This window comes from Oryctolagus cuniculus, chromosome 5, assembly GCF_051225735.1.
Source record: "Oryctolagus cuniculus isolate XC-2025 breed Fujian yellow rabbit chromosome 5, ASM5122573v1, whole genome shotgun sequence".
Taxonomy (NCBI): Eukaryota; Metazoa; Chordata; class Mammalia; order Lagomorpha; family Leporidae; genus Oryctolagus; species Oryctolagus cuniculus.
Window position 1 is genome coordinate 88,853,617 of NC_142871.1, and position 20,221 is coordinate 88,873,837.

The following is a 20,221-nucleotide window of genomic DNA, read 5'->3' on the forward strand; positions in this document are numbered from 1 at the left end:
CTAGAAGAGCAGTGGAGGATGGCCCAAGTGCTTGGGCTCTGCACCTGCGTGGGAGACCTGGAGGAAGCACCTGGCTCCTAGCTTCGGATTGGCGCAGTGTGCCGGTAGTGGAGGCCATTTGGGGAGTGAACCAATGGAAGGAAGACCTTTCTCTCTGTCTCTCTTTCTCACTAACTCTGCCTGTCTAGTAAAAAAAAGCCTTCAGTGGAGAAAACCAACAAGTATTTCTACAAATGCCTAAAAATAATATAGAAATACAAGAAATTCAAATAAGTAAGACAAAAGGAACTACACACTTCAATATTAGAATGTGAAGATGAACAGACTTCTTTTTTTTTATTTGACAGGTAGAGTTATAGACAGAGAGAGACAGAGAGAAAGGTCTTCCTTCCATTGGTTCACCCCCCCCCAAATGGCCACTATGCCCAGCACGCTGCGCCAGTGCGAAGCCAGGAACCAGGTGCTTCTTCCTGGTCTCCCATGCAGGTGCAGGGGCCCAAGCACTTGGGCCATCCTCCACTGCACTCCCTGGCCACAGCAGAGAGCTGGCCTGGAAGAGGGGCAACCGGAACTAGAACCCCGCACCCACATGGGATGCTGGCACCACAGGCGGAGGATTAACCAAGTGAGCCACGGCGCCGGCCCCTTTTTTTGTTATTAATTTTAATTAGTTTTAATGATATTCCTTTCCTCCATCCCACCCTTGCTATCTCCCTCCTACATTTATGCTTCTCCCTTTCTTTTTTTTAAGATAAAATTTATATTTGTATTACAATAAAAGAGGCTTAAAACTTCAACTAAAAAGAAGTTTAACAAGTAGGGCCAGTTCTGTGGCATAGCAAGTAAAGCCACTGCCTATGACTCCCGCATCCCATGTGGGCACCAGTTTGAGTCCTGGCTGCTCTGCTGCTGATCCACTACCTGCAGATAAACCTGGAAAAGCAGTGGATGATAGCTCAAGCACTTGATTCCCTGCACACACGGGAGACCTGGAAGAATCTCCTGGTTCCTGGCTTCAGATCAACCTACCTCTGGCCTTTGTGGCCATTTGGGGAATGCATCAGCAGCTGGAAGATTATTTCTCTCTCTCTCTTATTTTCTTTCTCTCTCACTGTAACTCCACCTTTCAAATAAATAACTTTTTAAAAAAGGAAGTTTAACAAGTAAAAAACAAAAAAATGATATTTTATTGGTTGAGAAAACATATTTTAAATTACCATTACAATAAAAAGGCTTAATACCTCACCTAATAAAAAGTTCAACCGATAAAAAGCAAAAAGACCCTAGTTTAGTGGGAATGTGGAAAATGACTTTAAACAATAATTGAATGGAAAAATGACTATTTCACCCATATACAGTAAATAAAATAATCACAGAGCAGTAAAAATATTGTAGTGTAACATTCTTAACCATTGGTTTTACAAAGGTATAAAACAAAGTTTTTAAAAACTGTATTTGCAGCAGTATTGATACACACATATGTTTTTCTTTTCTGTTTGTTTTTTAAAATTTAGCTCACTTATGTAAGGGAGAGCATGCAGTATTTGTCTTTCTGGGTCCAGGTTATTTAACTCACAATGATGTCCTCCAGTTGTATTCATTTTGCTGCAGATGGTAGAATTTTATTCTTTTTTATAGCTGAATAATATTCTATTGTATACATACACACAGGTAGTGTGTGAATATATGTTTTTGTTATTTATTCATTCATCTGATGATGGACACCTTGGTTGATTCCAAATTTGGCTGTTGTGAACAGTGCTGCTTTAAACATTGTGTTGCAGGTATCTCTTTGATTCATTGTGTTCAGTCTTTTCAGTATATACCCCATAGTGGGATTGCTGGATTATACTGCAAGTTTATTTCTAGGTTTCTTTTTTTAAAGATTTATTTATTTATTTGAAAGTCAGAGTTACACCGAGAGAGGAGAGGCAGAGAGAGAGAGAATGAGAGAGAGAGGGAGAGAGGTCTTCCATCTGATGGTTCACTCTCCAATTGGCTGCAACAGCCAGCAGAGAGCTGGATTGGAAGTGGAGCAGCCGGTTCTTGAAGCGGCGCCCATATGGGATACTGGCACTTCAGGCCAGGGCGTTAACCCACTGTGCCACAGTGCCGGCCCCCTATTTCTAGTTTTTTAAGAAATCTGAACACTGTTTTCCACAGTGGCTGTAGTAAACTACATTTCTACTATCAGTGTGTGAGCATTCTCCTTTGCTACATTGTTGCCAGCAGTTGTTACTCCCTGCATTTTGAATTTTAGGCACTCTGACAAGTGTAAGGTGATACTGTGGTTGTGATTTGCATTTCCCTGATGGCTAGTGATGTTAAGCATTTTTTCATATATATGTTAGCCATTTGATTTCCTCTTTTGACAATTATTAAAGTCCTTTGCCCATTTCTGAACTGATTAGTTGTTTGTTTTTTGTTGTTGTTGTTGAGTTTTTCAAGTTGCTGATATATTTAGGATATGAATCCTTTGTCAGATAGGTGGTTTACAAATATTTTTCCCATTCTGTCAATGGTATCTTCACTCTACTAATTGTTTCCTTTGCTGTGCAAAAGCTTTTGAGTTTGATAGAGTCATATTTGTTTACCTTTGCTTTTGTTGCCTGTTGTTTGGGTAAAGACAAATGATTGATGAAATGCCTGAAAAAGGATTTCAAAAGAATTATTATAAGATTACTCAAAAACAAGGAGAACCAAATTCATGAGTTAAAAAAATCTATACATAACATGGATGAAAAATGTTGCTGGGAGATAGAGAAATTGAAGAGAAAGCAAACTGAAATATTAGAAATAAAAATTCAATATCTCAAATAAAAACTATAGTAGAAAGCTTTAGGGGCCAAGGTTGTGGCATAGGTAGGTTAAGCCTCCAGCTGAGATGCTAGCATCCCATATGGGTCCTGGTTCAAGACCTGGCTGCTCACTTCCAATCCAGTTCCCTTCTGAAACCCCTGGGAAAGCAGCAGAGGATGGCCCAAGTGCTTGGGCCCCTGCACCCACATGGGACACCCAGAAAAGGCTTTGGGCCCCTGGCTTCAGCATGGCTCAACCCTGGACATTGAAGTCATTGGGAGAGTGAACAAGCAGATAGATGATCTAATTCTGTCTTCCCACCTTTCTCTTAAAAAAAAACTTTAAAAACAGACTCAATAAGGCAGAAGAAATAATATTCAAGTAGAGACAAATATTTGGAAATATCTGTCAGACAAAAAAGAGAAAAAACTAGTAAAAAATGAAAACAATATTTTATATATATGGTATACTATCAAATGACCAAACATACATGTTTAGGGAGTTCCAAAGTATGGAAAGAAAGAGTGGATTAGAAGACCTGTTCAGTGAAATAATAGCAGAAAACCCTAATTTGTAGAAATATATGGACATTCAAGTATAGGAAGCACATAGAACTCGTAATAGATATGATCAGAAAAGATCTTTGCCATGACACATTATAGTCACATTTTCAAAAATAAAACATAAAGAAAAGATTTTACAGTGTGCATGAGAGAAATTCCAGATTACTTTCAAAGGATCTTCAGTAAGACTGACAGCTGATTTCTCATTGGAAACCCTACATACTAGGAGAGAATATAGAGACATAGTCCAAGTCCTAAAAGAAAAAAAAATTTCAAGCAAGAATAATGTACACAGCAAAGCTCTCATTTATAAGTGAAGGTGAAATAAAGATCTTCCAAAATAAGCAGAAATTGAATTTGTCACCATTTGTCCAGCCTTATAAATGATAATTAAGAATGTACTACACACAGAAACAAAGATAATCATCAAGTGAAAGAATGTAAAGGCAGAAAATTTCCTAGTAAAGGTACAAAGAAAATCCAAAATAAAAAATAGGAATATTTATGGAAAAATAGCAGAACCAAGTTATTACTTATCAATAATCCCCTTGAATGTAAGTGGCCTAAATTACCCAATTATATGATACTAACTGGTTGAATGAATTAAAAAATAGGACACATCTGTATGCTGCCTGCAAGAAACATGCCTCACCAACAAAGATACACACCAGATTGGAAGTGAAAGGGTGGAAAAATATATTCCATGCTAATTGAAAGCAAAAATGATCAGGAGTAGCCATCTAATAGCAGACAATATAGACATTCAGAGAAAAGCTGTTAAAAGAGGCAAGGAAGGACATTATGTAATGATTAAGTCATCATTTCAACAGGAAAATGTGACTGTAGAAATTGTGTATGCGCCCAGTGTTAGGGCACCTGCCTTTTGAAAACAAGTGTAATTAGATCTACAGGGAGACATGGGGTCCAATACAATAATAAAGGGGAACTTAAACACCCCACTTCCCTCTAAGGACAAATCAACTAGATGAAAAATCAACCAAGAAACAATAGAGATAATCGACACTGTGGACCAAATGAACCTAATTGATATCTATAGAACATTTCCTCCCACAGCTGCAGAAAACATTGTTTTCATCAGTGTATGGAATTTTCTCAAGGATAGACCATATGCTAGGACATAAAGCAAGTCTCAACAAATTCAAAGAAATTGAAGTCATACCATGTATCTATTCTGACCACAGTGGAGCAACTTAAGAAACCATAGAAAATATGCAAGCACATGGAGACTGAACAACATGCTCCTGAATGAACAGTGGTTCATAGAGGAAATAAAACATATCTGGAAATGAATGAAGATGGCAACACAATATATAAAAACTTAAGAGATACAGCAAAAGTGGTGTTAAAAGGAAAGTTTATAGCAATTGGTGCCTACATCAAGAAATTGGAAAGTCATCAAATAGATGATCTAACAATGCATTCAAGGAACTACAAAAACAAGGACAGGAGGCCGGCGCCATGGCTCACTTGGTTAATCCTCCACCTGCGGCGCCGGCATTCCCTATGGGCGCCGGGTTCTAGACCCGGTTGCTCCTCTTCCAGTCCAGCTCTCTGCTGTGGCCCGGGAGGGCAGTGAAGGATGGCCCAAGTGCTTGGGCCCCTGCACCTGCATGGGAGACCAGGAGGAATCACCTGGCTCCTGGCTTTGGATCAGCATAGCTCCAGCTGTAGCAGCCATTTGGGAAGTGAACCAATGGAAGGAAGACCTTTCTCTCTCTCTCTCTCTCTCCCTCTCTCTCTCTCTCTCCCTCTTTCACTGTCTAACTCTGTCAAATAAAAAAAAAAAAGAAAAATAAGGACAAATAAACCCAAAATTAGTAGGAGGAAGGAAATAATTAATTTGATAAAACAAAGCCAAGTTGAAACAAACAAAAGATCAGTGAAATGAAGGGCTGGTTTTGAAAAAATAAATAAAATTGCTATACCATTCCCCCAACTTCCCAAAAAAAGGGGATTGTGGAGAGGAAACAAATCAATAAAATCAGAGGTGAAAATGGGAGATGTTGCAATAGATACCACAGAAATAGAAAGAATCATCAGGAATTGCTACAAACAGCTATATGCCAACAAATAGGAAAATCTAGAATAAATGGAGAGATTTCTGTACACACATAACCTACCAAAATTGAGTCATGAAGATACTAAAAACCTAAACAGACCAATAGGCAAGTCAGTGATTGAATCAGTAATGATTTTCTCCTAACAAAGAAAATCCCAGGACCAGAAAGCTTCACTGCTGAATTTTACCAAACTTTTAAAGAAGAACTAATCCCAAATCTTCTCAAACTATTGAAAACAATTGGAAGGGAGGGAATTCCCCCAAACTCCTATGAACCCAACATCACCTTAATTCCAAAACCAGAAAAAGATACAACAAATACAGAACTATAGACTGATGAACACTGATGCAAAAATCCTCAGCAAAATACTAGCAAATAGAATTCAACAACACATCAGAAAGATCATTCAGCCAGACCAAGTGGGCTTTATCCCAATAGGGATGCGGGTGGGAGAGACGATATGGGGGGGAAGCCATTGTAATCCATAAGCCGTACTTTGGAAATTTATATTCATTAAATAAAAGTTAAAAAAAAATCTTCTTGTGAAAGCAACAGCAAAAAAAAAAATGTATTTTTATATGCCCCTAACTTTTTAAAAAAATTATTTTTATTTTGGTAAACAGATTTCATATAACTCAAATATACCAATTTAGGAACATAGAGAGATTTCCCACCCTTCCCTCCTTTTGGACCAAGCTCACACCTTTCCTCCTCCTTCACCTCTTATTCCCTTTGTTAATTTTTACAATGATCTACTTTCAGTTTACTTTATAAGATTAACCCTGCACTGAGTAAAGAGTTCAACAAACAAAAACAAAGCACACTGTTCAATAGTAGAGACAAGGGCTATAAACAATCAGAGGATTTCAAAATGTCAATTTCACTCCTATGCATTACATTTTTGCTACTTTGTTACCGCATATCAGGGGAAACATATGGTATTTGTCTTTTGGGGATTGGCTTTTTTCACTAGGTATAATGGTTTCCAGTTACATCTGTTTTGATGCAAAAGACAGGATTTCATTTTTTAAGGCTGAGTAGTATTCTATACTCTATATAATCACAATTTCTATATCCAGTCATCATTTCATGGACATCTGGGTTGATTCCATACTTTAGCTATTGTGAATTGAGCTGCAGTAAGCATGGTGGTACAGGTAACTCTTTCATATGCTGATTTCATTTTGTTTGGGTAATTTTCCAGGAGTGGAATGGCTGCGTTATGTTATATCTGTTTTCAGCTTCCTGAGGTATCACCATGTTGTCTTCCACAATGGCTATACCATTTTACTTTCCAACCAACAGTAGATTAGGGAACCTTTTTCCCCACTTCCTTACCTGCATTTACTGTGTTTTTGTCGTCTCTATGAGAGCCAATTTAACTGGGGTGAGGTGAAACCTCTTTGTGGTTTTGATTTACATTTCTTTGATGGCTAGTAATCCAAGCATTTTTTCATGTGTCTGTGGCCTTTGAATTTCCTCTTTTGAAAAATGGCTGTTCAAGTCCTTTGCCCATTTCTTAACTGTATTGTTAATTTGTAGTTGTTGAGTTTCTTGAGCTCTTTATGGATTCTGGATATTAATCCTTTATCAGTTGCACACTCTACAAATACTTTCTCCCATTCCGTTGGTTCCCTCTTCACTTTGCTAAGTGTTTCCTTTGTAGTGCAGAAGCCTCTTAGCTTGATAAAATCCTGTTTGTCGATTTTGGCTTTGATGGCCTGTGCTTCTGGGGTGTTTTCCAAGAAGTCCTTGTCTATGCCAATGTCTTGCAGAGTTTCCCCAATGTTCTCCTCTAGTAATTTGATAGTATCAGATTATAGATTTAGATGCTTGAACCATTTTGAATGGATTTTTGTGTCAGGTGTAAGGTAGAAGGGGTCTTGTTTCATACTTCTGCATGCAGAGATCCAGTTTTCCCAGCACCACTTGTTGAAGTGACTGCCTTTCTCCAGGGGTTGATTTTAGCTCCTTTGTCAAAGATTAGTTGGTTGTAGATGCATAGATTGATTTCTGGAGTTTTCTTCTGTTCAGTTGTTCTACACCTCTGTTTTTATGCCAGTACCAGGATGTTTTGATTATAACTGCCGTACAGTATGTCTTGAAAGCCAATATTGTGATGCCTCCAGCTTTGTTTTTGTTGTTTAAGATAGCTTTAGGTATTTGGGGTCTCTTATGTTTACATATGAATTTTAGCATCATTTTTTCTATATTTTAGAATTATGTTTTTTTTGATTGAGATTGCATTCGATCTATAAATTGCTTTAAGTAATATGAACATTTTGATGATATTATTTCAATCCACAAACATTGGTGATTTTTACATTTTTGTGTCTTCTGTTTCTTTCTTTAGTGTTTTGTAATTTTCATTGTAGATAAATTTCACTTACTTCGTTAAATTTATTCTAAGATATTTAAATTTTTTGTAGCTATTGTGAATGGGACTTATCTTACAAGTTCTTTTTCAGCCATCACATGAGAATAGAGTTTGCATACAATTCTATTGATTTTTAAAAAAATTTTTGACAGGCAGAGTAGACAGAGAGAGAGACAGAGAGAAAGGCCTTCCTTTGCCATTGGTTCACCCCCAAATGGCCGCTACAGCCTGCACGCTGCACCGATCTGAAGCCAGGAGCCAGGTTCTTCCTCCTGGTCTCCCATGTGGGTGCAGGGCCCAAGCACTTGGGCCATCCTCCACTGCCTTCCTGGGCCACAGCAGAGAGCTGGACTGGAAGAGGAGCAACCGGGACAGGATCTGGCACCCCAACCGGGACTAGAACCCTGGATGCCGGCGCCACAGGCGGAGGATTAGCCAAGTGAGCTGTGGCATCGGCTATATTGATTTTTGTATGTTACTTTTATATCCTACCACTTTGCCAAACTCCTTTATGAGTTCCAATAGTCTCTTAGTGGATTCTTTTGGTTCCCCTATGTATGGAATCTTGTCATCTGCAAACAGGAGTAATTTAACTTCCTCCTTTCCAATTTATATCCTTTGATTTTTTTTTTCTTGCCTAGAGGCACTGGCTCAAGCTTCTAGGGCTACATTGAATAGCAATGGTGAAGAGTAGGCATCCTTGTCTGCTTCTGGATCTTAGTAGAAAAGCTTCCAAATTTCTCCATTCAATAAGATGCTGGCTGTGAGTTTGTCATAAATTGCCTTGATTGTGTTGATGGATATTCCTTCTATAACTAATTTGTTTAACGTTTTCATCATGAAAAGATGCTGTATTTTATCAAATGCTTTCTCTGCATCTGTTGAGATAATCATATGATTTTTATTCATCAGTTTGTTGATGTAATGTATCTCATTGATTGATTTCTGTATGTTAAACTGTCCCTGAATACTAGGGATGAATCCCACTTTGTGTGGTGAGGATCTTTCTGATGTGTTGTTGGATTCTATTCTATTCTAGTATTTTGTTGAGGATTTTTGCATCAGTGTTCATAGGACATAGTGGTCTATAGTTCTCCTTCTTTGTTGTATCTTTTTCTGGTTTTGGAATAAGGTGACACTGGTTTCATAGAAGGAGTTTTCCTCCCTTTCAATATTTTTAAATATTGTGAGAAGAAATGAAATTAATTCAGGCATGTATTTACTTAATATATATGCTTTCAAAATAAATGAAATTATGTACTATTTTAAACATCTTTTTATAGAAGCTTGAAACTTATGAAACTTACAACAATCAACTCTTTGGTTTTAATTACCTTCAGTGAAATCTGGAAAGCATCATATAAATTGTTCAGATATCATCTAACTTCATGACAATGTTATTTTTCTTATAAAATATATCATAAAAATATTTAAGTATAGCCAGGCCATTTGGACTTTCCCTGTGTAGGGAGCACATTCACAAAAGTATAGATATGAATGATGTATATAAGTAATTCTATTCATAGTAAAGCAGCAAATAAAACCATGTTTATTAAATGTACATTTGAAAACTTGACTTCAATTTAAGAAACAACATTATAGTCATCTGTGGGGAGCAACTGGGAGCAACTCGGACTAGACTAAGTTACTGGAATTAAGACTTATTCTATGCATCTGCTCTCCCACAATATGGCGCTGGGAGAGGAGGAAACAGCTTCTACCCAGCTGCCTCCAGTTCAACCAATAAGCTGCAGGACCTGCTCCTGATTGGAGGAGAGCAGCGTACTCGGCGTGTGGGTAGCAGAGTTGGGATTGGTGGAAGAGGACTATAAAGGAGGAGAGAGACAACATGCACCAGGAACATCTAAGGGGAACATCTATCTGAAGGAACACCTGTGCAGCCCCCGAGAGAGCCGGCCGGTGGTGTACCGCTCCCCCGCGGAAGTGGGGAATGTGGCAGGGGGAACCGCCCTTCCACAGAGGTGGAAGGGTCGGTAGCCAACCCGGGAAGAACCAGCAGCAAACCCGGGAAGGGCCGAGCAGACAAAAGAACAGCGCAGGGTCCTGTGTCGTTCCTCCACGAAGACGGGGAGCGACATAATGGTGCCGTGACTCAGATATGAAGCCTAGGCAGGGTTTAGTGTCGTTCCTCCATGAAGAGGGGGAGCGACAGTCATCTGTAGTATTTGTTTATTTTTCTGTCTTAAATTGGAGCTAAGTTAATACAGTAGTATAAGGTTTCCTCTTCAAATAGCATAGCATACTGAACCATTGAAATTAGACATGGAAAATATTCCAAAGATGAGCTATGTGGAATATACACAAATAATTTTCACTTACCTCTCAATTGTGGGTACTTTTAAGTGAATTTTCAAGAGCTGCATAGCATAGGTTAAAAGGAAATTAAAGGAAAAGTATAAATTTTAAATGTATGGTGTAATATTGTCATTGTACTAGGAATTAACATATCCAGGTTCTGGTTTTTTAATACTAACCAGTAATGACTTTAGGGAAATTATTTTCTGTGATATTCACTTTCCTTATCTATGAAGTAAGAATGGTGGACTGAATATACTCTAGATTCATCTTTCTTTCTAAAATGTTGGCTGTAGGGGAAGATGTTTGGTATATTGGTTAAGATACCACTTTGAGATACCTGCATCCATATCTGAGTACTTGAGTTTGAGTCCCTTTCTGCTGCTGAGCCAGCTTCCTTCTAATGCATCTTGGGAGGTAGCAAGTGATGGCTCAAGTGCTTGGACACCTGGGATCCACATGGAAAACCCAGATTGAGTTCTGGAATCCTGGCTTCAGCCTGGTTCAGCCCCAGCTGTTGTGAATATCTGGGGAATGAACCAGGAGATGGAAGATATGTCTCGTTTTCTGTCTCTTTGCCTTTCAAATAGTATGAAAATAATGAAATAAAAATTTTTTTTTAAATGTTGGTTCTGTACATTAGTTCTGATAGTAATAATAGTAGCAATAATAACTTCTTTTAAAGATTTATATATTTATTTGAAAGGCAGAGTTCCAGAGAAGCAGAGGCAGAGAGAAAGAGGTCTTCCATCCTCTGGTTTACTTCCCAAATGGCTGCAACACCCAGAGCTGTGTTGGTCTGAAGCCAGAAGCCAGGGGCTTCTTCTGGGTCTCCCGTGTGGGTACAGGGACCCAAGGACTTGGGCCATCTTCTACTGCTTTCTCAGGCCATAACAGAGAGCTGGATCGAAAGTGGAGCAGCCAGGACTCAAACTGGCACCCATACAGGATGCTGGCTCTACAGGCAGTGGCTTTACCTTCTATGCTCCAGTGCTGGCCCCTAACTATACATTTTAAAAGAATTTGTAATGTTCCAGGTACAGTGATAAGTTCTTTATATGTAATTATTTTGTTTTATGGTGTTATAGATTTATTCAATTGACTAATATTAATTGATTGTTTACTATGTGCCAAATACTGTGCTAGGTTCTGGTGTACAGTGGTGAGCAAAACAGAGCTGATTCCTAGTTTTATATAGCTATGCTTAGAAGGACATTGATTATTCTAAATTTACAAATAAAAAACAGGAGCTTAAATTCATTGCTTTATCCAGGGTCAAATAACTGAAATGGTTTAAGGTTCCAATTATGATATTACATTACATGGAATAGAATCTTCATATGATTAAAACGTATCCTTCACAAATATCCATAGCGATTAGAAATAACTAAACAAAATTCCTTAAGTCTAGTGGAAGATTATCAGGCAAGAAGTAGCATACTGTATGGGCATGTTTTAAAGATGGTAAAAAAAATAATCCAATAAATAAATAAAATTTTAAAAAAAGAAAAATATGCCAAGTGATTATAGGAGTTAAAGACAATGTGTCAAAATTATTGTGGAAAATAGGAGGTTGGTGCTAGGATGCATCAACTAACAGAGAGCATTTTGAGGCAGAATTATAGCCTTAGTCCAGTCAAATTTAGTGAGGAGCACCCTTGTAATTGTACTCAAAGTGGATTTGACTAGTCTCAAAGGTGCCCTAAGTTTATCTTGGGTTCCAGGTTTGAGCTCATTTTTCTTTACTTTTTTCACTTGTACCTCTTTATGGAAGTTAAATTGTTTGGGTTGTTTGAATCTCTCTATACATTTTCATTTCTTTTGAAAAATAGCCTCATTAAGTATATATTTATTTTTACATGTTTCGAATGTGTATAAAAATCAAATTTGTTTCTTCTCTCCATTCTTCCACAGTAATGATCATAAAATTTTTTGCATGTATATACAAGTTAAGTTTTTAACAGCTTAATATTTGATATGTGTATCAACTTCAGAAATAGAGGCAAATTGTTTCTGAGAATTTGCAAAATCTATTAATGGGTCTTTCTCTTTTCTTTTTCTTCTAGGCTATTGTGGTGACTGACGGAGAGCGTATTCTTGGCTTGGGAGACCTGGGTTGTAATGGCATGGGCATCCCTGTGGGTAAATTGGCTCTGTATACAGCTTGTGGAGGGGTGAATCCTCAAGAATGTCTGCCTGTCATTCTGGATGTGGGCACAGAAAATGAGGTAAACAATTTAAATCCTTTTGATGGCTCCATACCTTAAATCTAGCATTAATTCTTTCAATTTGAGCTTATTGCAGGAATTTTATCGAATTCACTCTTTTTTGTTTGGCTTTCCTTCCCTCTCTCCTCAGATCTACCTCACAATTCTTAAAATTATTCTTTCTGTTCTCTAAGCTGCTCTTTATGATATGATTTACCTTCTATCAGCTTCCTTAGTGTCTTTTAATGCTTTGTATATATTAATGCTTTGATAAGTATTTATACCATTATTACATGTCTTCAGTTGATGGACATTTGGGTTGATTCCATGTCTTTGCTATTGTGAATTGAGCTGCAATAAACATTTAGGTACCGAAAGCTCTTTCATATGCTGATTTCATTTCCCTTGGGTAGATTCCCTGGAGTTGGATGGCTGGGTCATACGGTAGGTATATATTCAAGTTTCTGAAGTATCTCCATACTGTTCCATAGTGGCTTTACCAGCTTACATTCCAACCAACAATGGGTAAGGGTACCTTTTTCCCCACATCCTCACCAGCATTTGTTGTTTGTTGATTTCTGTATGAGAGCCATACTATCTGGGGTGAGGTGAAACCTCATTGTGGTTTTGATTTGCATTTCCCTGACAGCTAGTGACCCTGAACAGTTTTTCATGTGTCTGCTGGCCATTTGGATTTCTTCTTTTGAAAAATGTCTGTTCAAGTCCTTTGCCCATTTCGTAACTGGATTGTTTGTTTTGTTGTTGTTGAGTTTCTTGATCTCTTTATATATTCTGGTTATTACACCTTTATCAGTTGTGTAATTTGCAAGTATTTTCTCCTATTCTCTTGGTTACCTCTTCACTCTGCTGATTGTTCTTTTTCACCCACTGTTCATTCAGGAGCATGTTGTTCAGTCTCCATGTGTTTGTATATGATCTGGGGATTCCTGAGTTGTTGATTATCAGCTTCATTCCACTGTGGTCAGAGAATATGCATGGTATGATCTCGATATTTTGAATTTGCTGAAACTTGCTTTATGACCCTGCATGTGGTCGGTCAATCCTAGACAAAGGTCCATGCGCTGGTGAGAAGAATGTGTATTCTTTGGCTGTAGGGTGGAAAGCTCTGTAGATATCTGCTAGGTCCATTTGGTCTCTAGTGTTGATTAACACTTCTGTTTCCTTGCTGATTTTCTGTGTGGTTGATCTGTCCATTGCTGAAAGTGGAGTATTGAAATCCCTCATTACTATTGTATTTCTCTCCCTTTTGTATAGCCAGGTGCCCTGTAATTAGGTACATATATGTTTATAATAGTCACATCTTCCTTTTGAATTGATCTCTTAATCATTATGCAGTGCCCTTCTTTGTCTCTCTTAATAATAGTTTTTGTGCTAAAGTATAGTTTGTGTGCTATTAGAATGGCTATACCATCTCTTTTTTTGTTTCTGGTAGCATGGATTATCTTTTTCCATCCTTTTGCTTTCAGTCTGCATGTATCTTTGTTGGTAAGATGTGTTTCTTGTAGGGAGCAAATAGATGGGTTTTCTTTTTTAATCCATTCAGCCAGTCTGTGTCTTTTAACTGGTGAGTTGAGACCACTTACATTCAGGGTAACTATTGTTAAGTAACAACTAGGCCCTGCTGTATTTCTGTTAGTTCTATTTTTTACTTTGAGATTTCATTGTACTTTTACTGGGCTGTTTTCTGCCTTCACCTTCTTTTGTAGTGATGTTCCATTTTCTGTTTTTCTGTGTGTAGCACATCTCTGAGCATCTTGTAGGGCTATACAAGTAGTTAAAAATTCTTTCAATTTTTGTTTGCTATGGAAGATCTTTATTTCATCTTCATTCATAAATGAGAGCTTTTCCTGATACAGTATTCTGGGTTGACAATTTTTTTCTCTAAGGACTTGGAATATATCTCACCATTCTCTCCCAGCCTGTAGGGTTTCTGATGAGAAGTCTGCTGTGAGTCTAATTGGGGTCCCTCTGAATGTGATCAGGCATTTCTCATGCACATTTTAGAATCTTTTCTTTATGTTTTATTGTAGAGAGTTTTACTACAATGTGTCATGGTGAAGGTCTTTTTTTGGTCATGTCTAATGGTAGTTCTGTGTGTTTCATGTACTTGGATGTCCCTGTCTTTTCCCAAATTGGGGAAGTTTTCTGTTATTATTTCATTAAAAATGCCTTCAAATCCTTTGTCTCTTTCCACACCGTCAGGAACTCCTAGCACCCATATGTTGGGTTGATTGATAGTATCTTATAGAACTCCAACAGTGTTTTTTAGTTTTCTAGTTTCTTTTTATTTTATTTTTTTTTGGTCTGACTGTATAAGTTCCAGACATTTGTTTTCTAGTTCTGATATTCTTTCTTCTGTTTCACATACTCTATTATTAATATTTTCCACTGTGTTTTTAATTTGATCTATAGAGTTCTTCATTTCTAGCATTTCATTCTGATTTCTGTTTTTTTTTTTTAACTTTTATTTAATGAATATAAATTTCCAAAGTACAGCTTATGGATTACAATGGCTTCCCCCCCATAACGTCCCTCCCACCTGCAACCCTCCCCTTTCCCACTCCCTCTCCCCTTCCATTCACATCGTGATTCATTTTTGATTCTCTTTATATACAGAAGATCAGTTTAGCATACATTAAGTAAAGATTTCAACAGTTTGCTCCCACACAGAAACATAAAGTGAAAAATACTGTTTGAGTACTAGTTATAGCATTAAATCTCAATGTACAGCACACTAAGGACAAAGATCCTACATGAGGAGTAAGTGCACAGTGACTCCTATTGTTGACTTAACAAATTGACACTCTTGTTTATGGCATCAGCAGTCACCCTAGGCTCTTGTCATGAGCTGCCAAGGCTATGGAAGCCCCCTGAGTTCACTGACTCTGATCATATTTAGGCAAGACCATGGTCAAAGTGGAAGTTCTCTCCTCCCTTCAGAGAAAGGTACCTCCTTCTTTGATGACCTGTTCTTTCCACTGGGATCTCACTTGCGGAGATCTTTCATTTAGGTGTTTGTTTGTTTTTTTTTTTTTTTTTTTTTTTTTTTTTTTTTTTTGCCAGAGTGTCTTGGCTTTCCATGCCTGAAATACTCTCATGGGCTTTTCAGCCGGATCCGCATGCCTTAAGGGCTGATTCTGAGGCCAGAGTGCTGTTTAGGACATCTGCCATTCTATGGGTCTGCTGTGTATCTCACTTCCCATGTTGGATCGTTCTTTCCCTTTTTTATTCTATCAACTAGTATTTGCAGACTCTATTCTTGTTTATGTGATCCCTTTGGTTCTTAGTCATATCATTACGATCAATTGTGAACAGAAATTGATCACTGGGACTAGTGAGATGGCATTGGTACATGCCACCTTGATGGGATTGAATTCAAATCCCCTGGTATGTTTCTAACTCTACCGTTTGAGGTAAGTCAGCTTGAGCATGTCCCAAATTGCACATCTCTTCCCTCTCTTATTCCCACTCTTATATTTAACAGCGATCACTTTTCAGTTAAGTTTCAGCACTTAAGAAGAATTGTGTATTGATTACAGTATTCAACCAAAAGTATTAAGTAGAACAAACAAAAAAAATACTAAGAGGGATAACATATGTCAAAAACAACGAAACCCAGTCACTTGCAACAAGATGGAGGAATTTGGAAAACATCATGCTGAGTGAATTAAGCCAGTCCCAAAGGGACAAATATCATATGTTCTCCCTGATTGGCGACAACTAACTGAGCACCAAAGGGGAAACTTTTTGAAGTGAAATGGACACTATGAGAAACAGTGACTTGATCAGCTCTTGTCCTGACGGTTGATGTACAATGTAATACTTTATCCATTTAAATATTTTTTTTTTGGTTCTAGTACCATTGGTTGAACTCTGTAATTATCACACAATTATTCTTAGGTGTTTAAATTTTAACTGAAAAGTGATCCCTGTCAGAAATTTGGAAAACATTATGCTGAGTGAAATAAGCCAATCCCAAAGGGACAAATACCACTTGTTCTCCCTGATAGGTGACAACTAACTGAGCACCAAAAAGGAAACCTGTTAAAGTGAAATGAACACTATGAGAAATGGTGATTTCTGTTTTTTTTTTTTAATTTTTTATTTGATAGGTAGAGTTTACAGACAGTGTGAAGGAGAGAGAAAGGCCCTCCCTCCGTTGGTTTACTCTCCAAATGGCCCCAGTGGCCAGAGTTACACTGATCTGAAACCAGGAGCCAGGAGTTTCCTCCTGGTCTCTCAAGTGGGTGCAGAGGCCCAAAGACTTGGGCCATCCTTTACCACCCTCCCAGGCCACAGCAGAGAGCTGGATTGGAAGAGGAGCAACCGGGACTAGAACCTGGTGCCCATATGGGATGCTGGCACCTCAGGCAGAGGATTAACCTAATGTGCCACAGTACAGGCCCCTCTGATTTCTCTTTAATATTTCAATTTCATGGGAAAAATTTTCATTTAGTTTGTGAATTTACTTTTGATTGCTTCTAAGTTATCTGATGATTAATTTTCTGAATTCAGTTTCTGGCATATCTTCATCTTCACCCTCTTTGAAGTGTTGTAGAGTTTCTTTTGGGAGTTCTTGGTATCTTCCTTATTATTATTTAAGTTTCTTCCTTTGTTTTTTTGGCATTTATGTGGCTTAGTGAGATGTTTATACTTTCAGTAAGCACCAGGAGAAGTGTGGTGGGTGTGGCCTGGTTGCTGTGTTCAGTATTCCAGGTCAGAGCAAGTATCCAAGGTAAGGCCCCTGTGGGGCTTTGTAGCTCTCCTCTGAATATCTGTATGTAGAAGGGTATTCACCTCTGTTGGTGTGACCCACCCTTCTCACCGCTGCGGGATGCCCTGGTTTTAATTCCTGGTGTTTTCAACACTAGTTGGACTGCTGAATGAACTGCTCCTTTAATCTGTGACAACTTTTCTGTGAGCACGGTTCTCTCTGTTGTTAGCTGCTATAAGTCTGTGGGTCACAAGCATGGGTGTAGAGCCCCCGCCTACTGGGGCCCAGCGCACTTCTCCATGGTGGTGGTTGGGCATGAGCTTTCAATAGGCCGGACTTCCCCTCGCTGTGCTGCTTGTGTGGTGGGGGAAAGTATTCTTCTGAATTATTGTGTTCCTGGCTGTTTGGGTCAGGGTGGGGGTGAAGCAACCTCTGCTATTGCTGGGCTCAGGCACAGGAGGCAGGGGCAGCTGCCACCTGCTTGTGTCCACAAATAGAGAAAAAGGGGGGAAAGAATGTCTTCTTCCAGTGATTGCTGGTCCCTGCAAGGTGCAGGGAGAGGAGAGAGGTATACCACCTCCCTATTTGTTCATTTATTTTTTCCCCCACATAGAGCTTCAGAAGCAGTTCACCAAGCACCCCGACCTCTGCTATCCACAGTGCCTCAGACCCATGGATTCTCCATTGAACCTGGTCCGCTCTAAATTTAGTTTTAAACCTAGGCATTTTATTGAGAGATTGTCAGTATTATGTGGACATAGAAAAAGTTGTGCACCAGTGAAACTATAACATGGACTCTTGCAATGGTAGATGGTTCTGAATCTTCTATGAAACAATTGATTTCATGAGAACAGATCTTGAAATTCAAGTTATCTCTGCTTAGTGTTTGTTCTTTTCCTTGTTTGGGATCCAATGCTTTTATGTTGTTCCATTTCTAGTCAATATCCTACCTACTCCCTCAGCCTGTGGAATTCATGTCCACCTCTCTGTCATAAAATGTCTTGCTTTGCCCAGCTATGAATCAAGCTATTTTTCCCTCTTCCTATGAAAATATGCCTAATGCATACTATATTTCAAAAAACTTCAAGCTGTTAAATTAGAAAATAGTCTGAAATTCTAAATGAATATATTATTATGATATGTTATTTATAGAGATTTTCCTTACTGCCAGTGAACTATTGGAGAAATTAGATAAATACTTAAGTGAAAGGTGAAATTTAGCTCATTGACAAGTCACTGGAGAATATATTTTTAGTTTAAGAGAGCTTTCTCAAACTCTTGAAATTTGATTATGTAGATTCAATTGAGGCCAATATTAAAGAACTTCTCTTTGCCAATGCCTAAGCAAGGACTAGGTGATGTCATAACAAACAAGATTTTACTAGCAAGATGCCCTAAATCTAGAAGAGTATACAAACGTGTATCTAGCTTCAATGTATAGTAAATGCTTTTGTCAAAGTATTTAAAGGACAGCTAATAAGCAATTTCCTTGCCAGTTTTACTGTTTGTCTCTTAATTTTATGTTACTGTGAACTATTTATAAATTGTTTTTCTATTTTAAAAATTTTATTGTGTCTCTGTCTCCGTTTCTCTCTGTCACTCTGCCTTTCAAATAAATAAATCTTTAAAACTATTACAATTCAATAACAAAATGTCTAATAGTAATAAATAAAAATAAAAAATAAAAATAATAGTAAGTGATCAAAGTTCTGTTATAAAAGGAGAGTGAGTTACTTTAATTGTTCTTTTAAAAAATATAGGTTGGGAATACACATTGTGACTCAGTGTATTAAGTCACGACTTGCAATGACTACATCCCATATCGGGGTGCCTGGGATCAAGTATGAGGAGCAGAATATTGTCTCTTGTAGTTATTATTCTTTGTTTATTAAACCATTACTCCAGGTCTCAGCTTTCTTGTTTCTAGTTTTATGTCTGATTTGATCTCTAATTGATGTGTATATTGTATCCAGATCTAAAATCCTTATTGGAACTTAAAGTTACCAAGTTGAAGAACCACTTTTCCCATTTTGAAGGTTACCCTTTTGTGTTCCAGAGATTATTTTTCATCTTTGACTTAAACTACCTATTTAAGGTAGGGCTGGATATTTGGCATAGTGGTTAAGTTAGATTTTGGGATGGTATATCCTTTATCGGAATACTTGGTTAGAGTTTCGGCTCCTGTGCTTCTGATCCAGCTTCCTGCTAATGCACAGCCCGGGAAGCAGCAGGATAATGCCTCCAATACTTGGAAACCTGCCATCCTAGTACAAGACCTGGGTTGAGTTCTGAGCTCCTGGCTTTGGCCTGGCCCAGGCCCATCTATAGCAGGCAGCTAGGGAATGAAATAGCAGAAAGAAGATCTCTCTGTTTCTTTCTCTGGTGCCAGATTCTGTCCCGGTTGCTCCTCTTCCAGGCCAGCTCTCTGCTGTGGCCTGGGAGTACAGTGGATGATGGCCCAGGTCCTTGGGCCCTGCATCTGCATGGGAGACCAGGAGAAGCACCTGGCTCCTGGTTTCAGATCAGCGCAGTGCGCCGGCCCCAGCGGCCATTGTGGGGTGAACCAATGGAAAAGGAAGACCTTTCTCTCTGTCTCTCTCTCACTGTCCACTCTGCCTGTCAAAAAAATAAAAATAAAAAAAAGAAAATGAAAATAAATAACTTAATTAAATAAAAGCTAACTATGTTGGAGAAAATCTAAATGAACCAAAAACCTTGTCTTCCAGCACTAGTAGTCTCTAGTGTTTTCACCAGAATGTGGCTTATATTAATATTCTCTTGGTGCCATAACAAATTGTTACAAACTTAGTGATGTAAGGCAAAATAAGTTATTTCCTTATAGTTCTGTTAATCAGAGGTATGACAAAAGTGTCAAAAAACTAGAATCATGAAAGCTGTCAGTGGGCTATCTTCGTTTCCTTGCCTTTATTAGCTTCTAGGCTGCCTGTCTTCCCCCACTGATGCACCTCTTTATCCATTTTGGAAGCCAGCAATATAGCACTTCTGGCACTGTTTCTGTCTTACATCTTTTTCTCTGACTTTAGCCAGTAAAGGTTTTTCACTCTTAAGGACTCACTCTTAGCCACATATAAATAGTCTGTTTCAGCACATGAAGTATTTGTGATACGCAGTTGTCAGTGAAT

The 20,221-nt window shown here is 38.3% G+C and overlaps 1 protein-coding gene across 1 annotated transcript in view; it reads left to right on the forward strand.

Moving 5' to 3' along the window:
* ME1 (malic enzyme 1) overlaps positions 1-20,221 on the forward strand; it is a 239,911-nt gene that overhangs the window by 88,818 nt on the left and 130,872 nt on the right. Inside the window, exon 5 of the mRNA XM_002714552.6 lies at positions 12,203-12,364. Coding sequence (XP_002714598.2) covers positions 12,203-12,364 — 162 coding nt within the window. The remainder of the gene's footprint in view (positions 1-12,202; positions 12,365-20,221) is intronic.